Source organism: Indicator indicator, chromosome 1 (assembly GCF_027791375.1).
Source record: "Indicator indicator isolate 239-I01 chromosome 1, UM_Iind_1.1, whole genome shotgun sequence".
NCBI classification, from domain to species: domain Eukaryota; kingdom Metazoa; phylum Chordata; class Aves; order Piciformes; family Indicatoridae; genus Indicator; species Indicator indicator.
The window spans coordinates 15,049,888-15,062,918 of NC_072010.1; the positions used below are offsets into that span (position 1 = coordinate 15,049,888).

Genomic DNA, 13,031 nt, shown 5'->3' on the forward strand with positions numbered 1-13,031 from the left:
AATCCATTTTACAAAATCTCTGCATAAAAGGAAGCAAAATGGGGCCAGCAAACCTGGAGATGAGAGCTCCAGTCCTTTGCTTAAGATATCCAGATAACAATATTTTATGCAGAAGGGCATATATGGTCTAAGAACATCTATGAGTGTCTTTCCACAGAGCTAGATGCACTTGCAATTGTCTTGCAAGTGGTTATGTTGGAGAGATAGTTTGGCAGTCTTGGATTGGCAGATTATACATTGATTATACATTTAATTTTAAATTTGTTTGTAGCATAATGATCAATATGTCATGAGATTTGGTGTTTAGTGATAAACATGTCTGCATTATGTCAGTTCCAGATGAAAGGCTTTTTGTTAATGAAGTACCATGATACCTAAATCTGTGAAGTTAATTGCAATGAAATTGCAGAGGAAGAACAAAGAAAGAAAAAAGTTAGTTTCAGCATAAAGTAGAGCTACCTTTTACAGATTCTCTCAGTGTTTATACAGTACACAGAATTGGTCAACAAATCCAGGCTGGTAATAGCTGCAAGAAGCAATGAAAGCAATATACTAAATTTCTGGATTTAGAACTCTGTATTAGATGCCTGGTTTTTCCATTTTCCATACAGTAAGAAGTTGGGGATTTGCCTGGGGACTGAAGCGCTGCAGTATTTCCACCACAGATGTGCCTCAACCTCAGACAGTATTGTTGCTAGTCTCTTGAGTGCAGAAACTCAACAGCTGTATTTCAGGAGTGGGGTCAGCACTGTACCCATGCAGCTATGGAAACACGCATCCAGAGGCCGCTGGCACTTCCATCAGCCTCACCTCTGTGCCTGGGAAGATCATGGAACAGATCCTCCTAGATGCCATGCTGAGGCACATGGAGGACAGGGAGGTGATTCAAGAAAGCCAGCATGGCTTTCCTAGGGGCAGGTCCTGCCTGACTAACTTTGTGGCTTTCTATGACAAAGTGACTATGTCAGTAGATAAGGGGCAACCTATGGATGTGATCTACCTGGACTTCTGCAATGCCTTTGACACGGTCCCCCACAACATCCTGCTCACCCAGTTGGAGAGATATGGATTTGATGGGCGGACTGTTCGGTGGATAAAGAATTGGCTGGATGGTTGCATCCAGAGGGTGGTGCTCAATGGCTTGAAGTCCAGATGGAGAGCAGTGACAACTGGTGTCCCTCGGGGATCTGTACTGGGACTTGTACTGTTTAATATTTTTATCAATGACATAGACAATGAGATTGAATGCGCCATCAGCAAGTTTGCAAATGACACCAAGCTGAGTGGTGTTGTCAATACACCAGAGGGACCTGGACAAGCTGGAGAGGTGAGCCCAGGTGAACCTCATGGAGTTCAACAAAAGCAAGTGCAAGGTTCAGCACCTGGGCCAGAACAATCCTCACTATCAATACAAACTGGGAGATGAGGTGATAGAAAGCAGCCCTGAGGAAAAGGACTTGGAGGTGCTGATGGACGAGAAGCTGGACATGAGCAGGCAGTGTGCACTTGCAGCCCAGAAAGCAAATCACATCCTGGGCTCATCATCATCAAAAGCAGCACTGCCAGCAGATCCAGAGAGGTGATTCTGCCGTTTTACTCTGTTCTGGTGAGACCTCGGCTGGAGTACTGTGTACATGTCTAGAGCCCTCAATATAGGAAGGACATGGACCTGATGGAGAGGGTCCAGAGGAGGGCCACCTCTGCTACAATGACAGGCTGAGGGAGCTGGGGTTGTTCAGCCTGGAGAAGAGGAGGCTCCAGGGAGACCTGATAGCAGCCTTACAGTACCCAAGGGGGCTCTACAGGAAGGATAGGGAGAGACTGTTTGCAAAGGCCTGTAGTGACAGGACGAGGGGCAATGGCTTCAAACTAGAGAAGGGCAGATTTAGACTGGATATCAAGAAGAAGTTCTTCACTGTGAGGGTGGTGGAACACTGGAACAGGCTGCCCAGGGAGGTGGCTGGGGCCCCATCCCTGGAGATATTCAAGGTGAGGCTCAACGAGGCCCTGGGCAGCCTGTTCTGGTTGGGGATGTCCCTGCTGACTGCAGGGAGGTCAGACTGGATGACCTTTGGAGGGCCCTTCCAGCCTGGATGATTCTACGATTCTATGATTTCTCTAAACAGAATACATCTTCTCAAAAGAAGCAATTAATTTATCATTTAGTAAAAGTATTTTTAAAGTTTCATTATTCTTCATCATTCCATTAAGTGCTGCCATTGGTTAAGACAGAGCCAGCCTGTGGAAAGAAGAACACATGCCCATCAGAACTATGGAGGATTAGAGCTACATGCTGTCATGTCAGCCAAGACTAAAGTGACCTACATATGTAGCACATGGCACCTGAAATTGTGTCAGCCAAGACTAAAGTGACCTACATATGTAGCACATGGCACCTGAAATTTTGCAAAGGAGTTTCAAGGAAAGGGTGATTTTTAAAATTATTATTATTATTATTTTCCAAATAATGTTTTAAATAAAGGAATGCTGGTGGCTTTCAATTTTAGGTAGGTACTGCAACATCTTTGGAGGAAAAATCTGGTAGGTTTAAAGGTGCTGATTTCAAGGTGGAGCCTGTTAAGATAAACTGTATTGAAACATCAGTTACAGAAACTTAGTGTCTTAGGATTGCTGTTTGCTGTCTGTCCTTGACACCGTTGCCAGAAAAGGGAAGCTACAGCTGCAATCCACGTGCATGAAGGATTCTCATGTGTGTCAGTACTTATTTGGTCTTTGGTGCTCAAATACATGTAAAATTCCCAAAGGAACAAAGGCCTTCCAAGTTGGAACTTAACATTGGTTTGCACTGAAAATACTGAGTCCTTACATCTCTGTTTGTATGCAGTACATTGCGACATTCCAGTACGGTGAGGATTTAATGCATAAATAGTGAAAGAAAGCTTCCCCACAGAGATTAAGAGCGGGGAAAGCAAATAATCTGAATACCAGAGGCCACGAATCAAAACCAGCCCTGCTGGTCAGCAAGCCAAAGCACCATCTTGAGAAGGTGTCTTCTGTTAATTGTGGCCCATGAGTCAGCTTCCTCAATTACATGGACAGATCTTCAAACGCAGGTGCCTAAATCTGTATTTCTAGGAAAATATTTTCAAATCAGTTATTTGATTTAGGGTAACAGGTTTCAACTCAAAGGTAATAATCTTGTTTCCTAGATCATTTTTGCTCTTTTGACAATGCTAAAGTATAGCTTTTGTTCAGGTATCTAAACAGTGAGACTCTAAGGCATCAGGAAAACGCACTACAAGAGTGGACCCAGAAGAAGATTTTGAGCATTTGTGAGGAGCCAACAAGGTCTTTCATTCCCATTAGTTGGTGGTTATTCTCCAGGTTGGTGTTTCCAGGCTTTTCTATGCATTGCATTAAAAAAAAAATAAAAATCAACATTTCAAAGGGTGAATTTTATTTTTCAAATATAAAGAAAAGTAACTGTGTGTCATGGGTTTAGCTATATGACTCTACTGATGAGTATTTCATATAATGATGATGTCATGCCAGCTTTAAAATTAAATTGCTGGCTGGAGCAAAGTATCATGGGGCTTAGAGTTCAGACGGTAAGACCAGAGGCTTCCTGTTTCCAGTTGCTGCTTCTGGTTTCTGGTTTTGGGGTGTTAGCCTTTTTGTTGGGCTGGCTGCAGGCTTGGGGGTTGGGTGAGACTCATTTTATCACTAGCTTCTGCTGCTGCTTCTGCTTTTGTTGTGCTTTTCTGCAAAACAGGCTAAGGTAATTGTGCATTGTATCATCTCATTAAACTCTTTATCTCAGCCACTGGGTTTTCTGTGTTAGTTTCCCTCCCGATCTTCGGGGGGGGGGGGGGGGGGGGGTGCGGGTGTGTGTGTGTGCTTGCTCATTAGAGTGGGCTGTTTTAAACCAAGACACCATGTTAAAACCAACAAACTTGGTTTAGACATGAACATACTAAAATTTGCATACCTTTGTTGTTTTTCTTTTTTTTTTTCTAAACCTCTTCACTCCACCTACCAGTGTTGCTGCTTTCTGGAGAAATTAGTCCATAGTCTTTCTACAATAAAATTTTAGTGTGGAAAGTAAACACGAAAACCAAGTTAAAGAAGCTATGGTTTCCTCTGGGAGCCAGACTCAGCACTGTAAACCATGCATTATTCAGAAGAAAGAGACATCACATCCTTCTGTCAGGACTTCTGATTTTGAAGTCTCTACGTTGAAACAAAACACTGAAAAATCTTCTTTAAACATGTATCTATGAGCCAAATATTCAACTTGACTGAGCACCATGGGGGTGGTTTCAGGAGCAAGTACAACTCAGTGCTTTTACAGGGAAGGACATGCAAATGGTCCCCCAAAATATCAGTGTGTCCCCAATGCATAGCTTTTCCCATGTGAAAAAGTATACTTTAAGCAAAAGGCTGAAGACCAACAGGTCCCATGAAGCTGTACAGAGCAGCCAGACAGCAAGTGTGTTCTTGGAAAGAAGTTTGCTTCTTTACACTCAGCTTCCCTCCTAATTTACAACTTGAGCTGCAATGCTGGGTAAATAAACCCACACATAAATTATAGAGCTATAAGGGAAATTTACCTGTGGCTTAATACTTTACTTATGTACTGTAACGTCCAGGGAAACTTGATTGTGATGAACATTAGAAATCTGGGGCCTGCAAGCAAGCAGTAAGGCTCCAAGATCCAAGAAAGACAAGATTTCAGCAGGAGATGGCAGTTCTACAGCTCTTCTGTACCGAGTGTGTAATGATGAACCCGGTCCATCTCTACTCAGAAAAATTTACAATAGCCATGTAGACAAAGCAAGACAGCAGCCAGGAAGAATGTCCCAGATGGGTTGTAAATGACAACAGAGCAGAGCCAGATGAGGGTGTCATTGACAAGCAGCTTCCCAGAAAACAAGGCCAGGAGAAGGCAAGGGTTAGAAGAAAAGGGCTGATGTTAACACAGTCTTTACACCCCATTAGGGGTTAGCAGGGTGTGCAAGTACCTCTGCCAAGACCCATCTTCTCCTCCATCTCCTGTACAGCAGCCTCCAATGGCAGGAAGAATGTTATCTACCTCTACATCTGGGAGGGCACCACAGTCTAAGAGCTACCACCCACTCCAGCACCTGCAGCTAGGTTTTACAGCAGGAATCAACGAACCTGAGGCTTCTTGGTCAGGGTGAGAAGGGCTTCTGCTTGCTGTTGACAGTGGGGGCATCAGTGACAAGCTTGACAGTGCTGTGAATGTGAAGCTGCAGCCATGTGTGGGGACAGTGTCATGTCCTCAGTGCTGGCAGGGTTATGCAATGGTCTGTCTGGGCCACAGCTGGAGCTGCCACAGCAGCCTGGGGTTTCCAGAAAAGACTCTGATTCTCTTCTCTTCTGGAGCTTTCTGTCAGCCAGGAGCATCAGGCAGCAGGATCCTTGCCTAATGATTATTGATAAGGTATTGGCAGAGGCAAGAACTGCAGTGGTGATAAGAAGGAAAAGGGGGGCTAGGAGAGGCCAGAGACCCTCCTCCATCAACTGTTCCTGACCACTTTCCTTTCATTTGGAAAAAATACTTTGTTCAGCTACCAGATTCATGGGATAACAGAACTGCAGCCTTCTGAAGGGACGAAGGCCTTTGTGGAGCCACCTTTCCACATTTCAAACACATTAAAACACTATGTTTTGCAGCCAAAAGGGTAAACCTTTATGACAGTGTTTGGGGGCATCCAACTGTTGTGTAAAATCGTGGCAGTGAACACTGTTGATGCATACAAACATGGGCTGTTAGGACTGAGGGTGCCTTAAAGCATTTGAGACTAAAGGGCATTCTTGAAATATGCATCTATCTGTATTAGGACAGTATTTAGTACAGAAGTCTTGAGTTGTATGGCTGTGGTAAAGTTCCTGCTGATGCTGTCAAATTATGTAGACAAAAGAGGATTGACATTGCACATTACAAAAGAAAGCAGCAAAATATGGGTAGAGTGAATACAGAGAGTGCCACCTAAAACGTGGCTGTTGGCGTGTGGGAATAATCAGACTCACTTGTCACCAAATGCACTCAAACAGTTAAATCTGTTCAATCAACTAGTCAGGAAGTTACATATCCTTTAATCATTCTCATCAAAATATTCATAATAGTTTGGCTGATCATCGTTCCTGCTCTAACACCACTGCTTTTATAAGAGAGAATTCACCCAGAGTGAATTTGACCTCATTTAACTAGAGATGATGCCACAATATTTTTGGAATTGTATTTCAAATTGTAGCTGCAATATTGAATATAAATCCCAAGGCAGGAACAATGGTGGCAGTGATCCAGGTGACAGAAATGGCCATGGGTGACACAAATCTACATATAAAGTATCTATTATTGTATATATTAATTTTGTGTTTGAGTAGCAAGAGATTGTTCAACATTTTTATTTAATGTTTATCCAATAGTTCATGCTCTTTCAGAGTGGCAGAAAAGGAAAGAGAAAAGAAAAATAGAAAAAAAAAAATAAAGAAGCAAGGGAGAGGAGAAGAAAGCCACTTTCCAGTGCCTTTTCTTTTCAGCAATGTCTGTTCATCTTTAGACTTTTCTACTGGTGGTGAAATCACAGAATCATAGAATGATTCGGGTTGGAGAGGACCTTAAAGATCATCTGGTTCCAATCTCCCTGCCATTGCCTGGGACAGCTCCTACTACAGCAGGTTGCTCAAGGCCCCATCCAGCCTGGCTTTGAACACTTCCAGGGTTAGAGCCCCCACAATTTCCCTGGGCAGCCCATTGAGGTGCCTCACCACTCTCCTGGTGAAGAATCTGTCTGCTACTGTCTAATCTAAGTATAGCTTTATTCCAGCTTGAAGCCATTACCCCTTCTCCCATCACTACATGCTTTTGTAAAAATTCCCTCTCAGCTATTCCTTAGGCCCCCTTTCAAATAATGAAAGGCTGCTATAAGGTCTCCCTAGAGCCTTCTCTTCTCCAGGCTCAACAACCCCAACTCTGTCAGCCTGAGAGACTCTAAAAGATTCTGAGTCTGTTCATGGTTGTGCCATCATGCAGTTGGGTAAAAATGCCAACAGAAAAACGAGCCATTGTCTGTTGTTTGATGGTCATTGAAGAACTGTGCCATTAAGCAAACTGAAAGAAATTAAAGTATTTCTTTCTAAAGAGGAAAATGCTCCTGAAATAATTCATATTCAGCAAAGAGTTTTATTCAAAGGGAAAAAAAGCACTAAGCTTCCAATATTTCAGTTTCTATTTAAATGTCTGACTTTTTACTTCAAGACAAGGTTTCCAGACTAAATTTAGCATAATCAGATAAGATGAAAGGTATGTGAAGTGTTTAGTTTCAGGTCCATTTAATTTTGGTATTTTGGTATTTTGGTAATTTTGTAGTAGTGGAAATTATTTACTTTTCTGGTTTCTTGGTTTGGTCATCTGAAAAAAAAAAAAAAGGCAAAAATAATTTGCATGATCTGTTCAAGGGGTCTGAACTCTGTTCTCAGCTGTAGCCAAAGGGTTTGGCACTGGAGAACACAGCCTTCAGCGGAATCCTCTGGTCAGTTTGCTGGAGTTATTTTCTCTTAGTTATTCACATTGCAACACTAATCTCTGTTTTCTTGTCAGCCCATGCCCACAACCTCTCTTTGGAGAACAGAGCTACACAGCACTGATTTGCACAGCTGCTGTGGCAGTACCAACACAGACATTCTCAGTAGTTGAGAACAGCACAGGGAGGTTTCAGCTGGCAGGGACTGGGGGGGAAGGATGAGTATTTACACATCCTTTTTACCATATTGCTCTTAGCAGACAGAACTAGGGAGGCAGACCACAGGCTGCTAAGGGTGAACCTCTTTGCCTTCCTGGAAAGCCTTCCTGTAGAATGAATCCTATCAGAAATGAAAGGTGACTTGGCTGACCAGAAAGACTGTACCTTCAGGTTAAGTGTATAATAACTTACATTTGGTGGAGCTGAAGAGTGATCTTGGGATTTTTCTAGACAGCAGTAATAATAAATACAGTCAGTCTTTCCTCTTTTTCTTGGATTGTTAGAAAGCTGGATGAAAACGTGAAAGCAATCATGTCTTTCAGACCTCTCAACATTATTGCACCATCCCCACCCTGTGATTAAGTCCCTCTTTCTGACTGTCTGAGATTGTCAGGAAGGATCTGCTTTCTGAAGTAGAATGTGCTGTAAGGTCTTGTGGGACAACAGAGGATTTGCACGAACAATATGCCTGCAGACACAACTAAATCTTCCAATTCAATGATCGTACCACATGTAGGTGTTTGTTTTCTAGAGGAATGGAGATATACAGGGCATCTATAAATAAATTCTTAATTCTTAGCAATTAGCACTGCTTCCGAGAGTGATGGCCATGGTAAGGTTTTTCTTTTGTTTTTAGATTTCAGGATGTGGCACACTGTAATGCGTGCTTCTGTGTTGTTGCTACAAAAATACCCTGCTACAAGAAGGGGGAGGGGAGGATTTATCTTCATTTGAGGGGGGGTTGTAGACCAAATATGGCCCGAGCCTGTTTGATAGTTCTCTCGTAAATGAAATGATGACAATCCTCTAGTGACTAGGAAACATTCCAGAGCCGGGGTGTAGAGTTACACAATGGTACAGTGTCTTGCCCCTGATTTATAATTTGAGAAGCAGATTGTGTTCAGACAGAATGTGAGTTGAACAATGAGGTTTCTAGTCCTGATCTCATTAACAGAGATTTATACTAAAAGGCTATTGTATCTCGTTCTTTTGGTTTGCCATGCCAGCAAACATTCATAAAGTTATTAAAAAAAAAAAAGAAAAAAGAAAAAAAAAGGAAAAAAAAAAAAGAAAGCTTCTGTCACACACTTAGGTCAGAAAGTTCTCAGGAAAAGAGCTAGTCAAATACAGAAGGGTCTCAGTCTACACTTATTATGGTTTATACTTCTGGCTTTAATAGTCTCAGAATGATTACTGGACCAAACATGACACTCAAGCTTATTACATGTAAAGATTTGTGGAGACATGGCTTAAAATACCTTCTCACATATTTATGTTTGCTCATGGCTGAGTCACTCTAAGATAGCTTATTACTTGCAAATCATACATAATCACTGGAAGAATGTTCTGCCAGTTCAGAAGAACCATTAAGAAGTGAATAACTGTAATATCCTGAGAGCTACTTTCCCTCCTGTCACCCCCAGAGCCTCTCTACTAAATGAAAGGTCATGAAGACATGGCCTGGAACCTGCTCTTTGCTGGCAGTTGAGCAGTCATTGTGTAATGCAGAAGAGGGTGCAGAGCACATTAATTAACGTTTCAATAATGTTGCCAGGCAATTTGGCCTAACCATCAGTAAAAAGAAAATGGAGGTCCTTTTCCAGTCTCACTGCCCTAGAAAACAGACTGTCACAGACACGTGTGTTGACAACACATCTCTGAAGCCTGCGGATGAATTCTGCTACCTCAGCAGGAGGCTGTCTCAGAGTGTCACAGCAAGAGATGAAGTCACACAGAGCACAGCAAAATCCAGCACGACTCTTTGGAGATTAAAGGACACCGAATCGGAGTACAGGAGGCATTCAGCTTCAAAGTAACTAAGTGCCACCCAGCTGTCATCACCACTTTTCCATACTCCAGTGAAACATGGACAGTTTATCGTTATCAAGGCATGTGACTTCCCAGTTCCACCTGCGATGACTTTTGTGCTGTTGCTGGTATAAATAAGCACACAGTGCAATTAGCCTGTGATTCTCAGTCCTGTCAAATACTGAGCACTGTAGTAATACTCACATTAGCTATGTTCTCTCAGACAGCTGATGCACGTCAGATAAGAGGCTGCCCAACCCCAAATTCAGTGGCCAGTTTACACATATAACAGCTGAGAGTAGGGAAGGTGACAGGGCAGCAGAAACATGTCAGGAAAATCTTCAGCTGGCAGCCAGCTCCACATCCTGGAAAACGCTGCTAAATAACATCTGCTGTTGCAAAGAACATGGATCAGCCACATCACACGTAGAAAGAGAGTAACACTATGCAATGCAGGGGCACAGGGGAAAGTGGGTGTTGTGAAGATTGACAGGATGTTTTTGGTATGTTCAATTTGTACTGTGAAAGTAGGACACATTTCTACCCAGTAAAGGAACAACAGCTGAGTCTTTCCATGTAGAATTAGCAACACATTTCATCCTTACATCCTATTGTGGGACTATAGCTACACCTTCTTTTTGCTCTCCTCTGCCTGAACTCCTAGTAGAGATTAAAAGAAATAATTCAACATGCTTTCAGTCAGCTCCTGGCCTCACGCTTACAGAAGAGTTGCACAGCATTTTTAACCTTCACTTTTTAAACAGATTTAGAAATGGGTTCAGGCTGTCTCAGCTTCATATCATGTTCTCTGGTGAGCCTGGGGAAACTGGAATATCTTGTTCACTTTTTCTGTGCTCTTCGTTGTTTTGTTGGCTTTTTCCAGAAGAGTTCAGACCGTACTGCAATAGTCGCTTTTCTATCTTGCTGATGACTTGTCGCTGGATGCCAGACAGCCCAAATATGTAATAAATGTGATAGTAATTGGTGACATTTTTCTAGGCAATATGTGAATGATAAGCTTTAACTAACTTTGGCAGTCTTCCACTGAATCCCTACCTTCTCTTGGCTGAACATTTGGTGTTAAGTGACAGAAAAATGGTGATTCTTCTCCACCCCACCCCACCCCCAACTCCCCCCAAATGTATTAACTACTCTTTATCTCCCACAATAGCCACACCTCCCATAAATCTTATTTTCCATCAAGGAAGCTCTCCTTTCCAAGTTTCCAATCTAAGTGCAATTGTTTTCTAGTATTTTACTCTTCCTTTACATGAAGAAGTTGAAGAGGCAATCCAGAGAGTTTGCTCTAATCCAGCTACAAAATCTGCAACGATCTAAGGAGGCAACGATTGAAGCAATGAATCCTACGTTAAATCTTTGCAACCTAAAAAACCGGTTTCAGTTGTTTCCCTTCTTAGAAGCTCACAGCGCCATTCACACTTTCGCACTGCTGTGTTTACGGCAGGATCACCCAGCCCCCCCCTTGAAAACTGCACTTTTCATCTTTCTGAGCATCTAGCCCCCGAGTGGGGAAAGCAGGATGGAATTAAATCTTCTAGCCTCAGTTTTGGAATCAAGGTAATAAATGTGTTTCCTTAAATCGTGTTTTGTATTCACACAGTCAATCAAAATGAAAAGAAACGCATTATTAGATCCACACCTGGATTTTGAAGAAGCTAAACTTGACAGAAAGGCTGTTATTGGTAAGAGTGAATCACTGTGGCAAACTCACTGTCTGAGGGACTACCCTGACCACCAGACCCCCTCCACAAAAAACAACCAGGGCTACCTCCTCCATCCTTTATATTGCTCTAATCTGTGCTCCATATTACCTGCACCTGTTTGGTGTACTTTCAGGGTACATAATTTTCAGAGCACATATTCTCAGGGACTTGTAGACTTGGGTTTTCAAATGCTTTAGACCTAGGACTGAAGCTCAGATAGTCTGTTAGCCTGTGGTAAGAGCAATCTTCCTGTGCATGGGTGGGAACCAAACTTTGGGTATGGACCTGTGTCCTGATATTGTTTATCCTCTTTGATATGTGCATGTCATTCTGAAATTTCCAAGAGGTTAATATGCTTCAGAGAGCTAAGCAATTAATCCTGGCTTCCAGTCACTCTAATATGTATATACCAATAGTCATAGCAGTTGTGCTGTCTCAGTATCTCAGTGAATTAGAACAGAGAAGAGGAATATAAAAGACTTCTCCATCTTACTGAGGTTCCATCCTACTCTAAAAACAAACAGCTGTCTCTTTAGAAATCTCAAGAATTTCTGACTGCAGATAAAATAAGATTTTCTTTTAAGTTTAAGCCTATTTTAAAATTATTACTATATTTTCTTCTTTTTCCCCCCTCTGTTACTGCCTATTTTTAAATCCATTGTAAGATCAACACCTGCCTGCAGGGATAGAGGAAGAGACTTCTGGATCTAAGCTTCATCAGGCAGAGAAGAGGAAAGGAAGTGGAGTTGCAAACTAAGACAGCTATGGCAGCTGCATTCCCAGGAGCCTCCTGCATTGTCAACATCTTGCTGTCTTATTTTTAGAGCAAGTGTTAGGGTGGTTGAAGCCCCCAGCCTTTTAGGAACATGTAATTTCAACAGCCAGATCTATTGAACAGCCTCAAGCACAGCTGTGGTCTAAATGTATTACTTTTATTCACTAAGTAGGGTCCAATGCAACTGTCCTTCATACACACTAGTAGGAGAGAGCATATGGGTGGTTGAGGTCCCATCCCTGGAGATATTCAAGCTGAAGCTCGATGGGGCTCTGGGTGACCTGATCTAGTTGAGGATATCCCTATCATTGGAGTGGGGTTGGACTAGATCAGCTTTAGAGGTTGCTTCCAATTTGGGTGATTCTATGACTGCCCCAGCTTTGTGTTACCTTTTATGGGCATTTATAGCAGACCCAGTCTCATCTCTTCTTTCACAGGGTACACATCATTTGAGACATTCTGTGCTAATATAATTGCATAAATGCGCAGTATAGCAAATCGGGGCAAACTGCCTGAATAATGTACAGAAAACCATGCTGAAATTCTTTTAAGAATAGCTCATCTCCATTCTGCATCCAGTACAAAGAGAAACTTTGAGACCATCTGCCATTAATGGAGGGAGAGAGACTCCCATACTTTCAACTCAACACCAGAACAGTGTAAAGGAAAGTCAGTACCATCTCTCTGCAGAAAGCCTCAAAGATCTATTTTGTGAGGTCCTATTAATCTGGGCTCAGGTATTCCAAAAGCAGTAAATACTAAGATCCTTTTGGCTCTCATTGCAAGTGACCTTTTCAGCTCATAGCCAAGACACCTGGGGCTGTTTAGTCTTGAGAAGAGAAGGTTGAGAGAGGATCTTATCAACATCTGTAAATACCTGAGAGGTGGGTGTCAAGATGAAGGTGCCAGTCTCTTTCCAGTGGTGCCCAGTGATAGAACAAGGAACAACAGGTACAAGGTAGAACACAGGAGGTTCCACCACAACACAAGTTC

The 13,031-nt window shown here is 42.4% G+C and overlaps 1 protein-coding gene across 1 annotated transcript in view; it reads left to right on the forward strand.

Moving 5' to 3' along the window:
• The window catches only part of CEP126 (centrosomal protein 126), a 64,117-nt gene that overhangs the window by 39,119 nt on the left and 11,967 nt on the right, over positions 1-13,031 (forward strand). Inside the window, exon 11 of the mRNA XM_054390033.1 lies at positions 11,161-11,242. Coding sequence (XP_054246008.1) covers positions 11,161-11,242 — 82 coding nt within the window. The remainder of the gene's footprint in view (positions 1-11,160; positions 11,243-13,031) is intronic.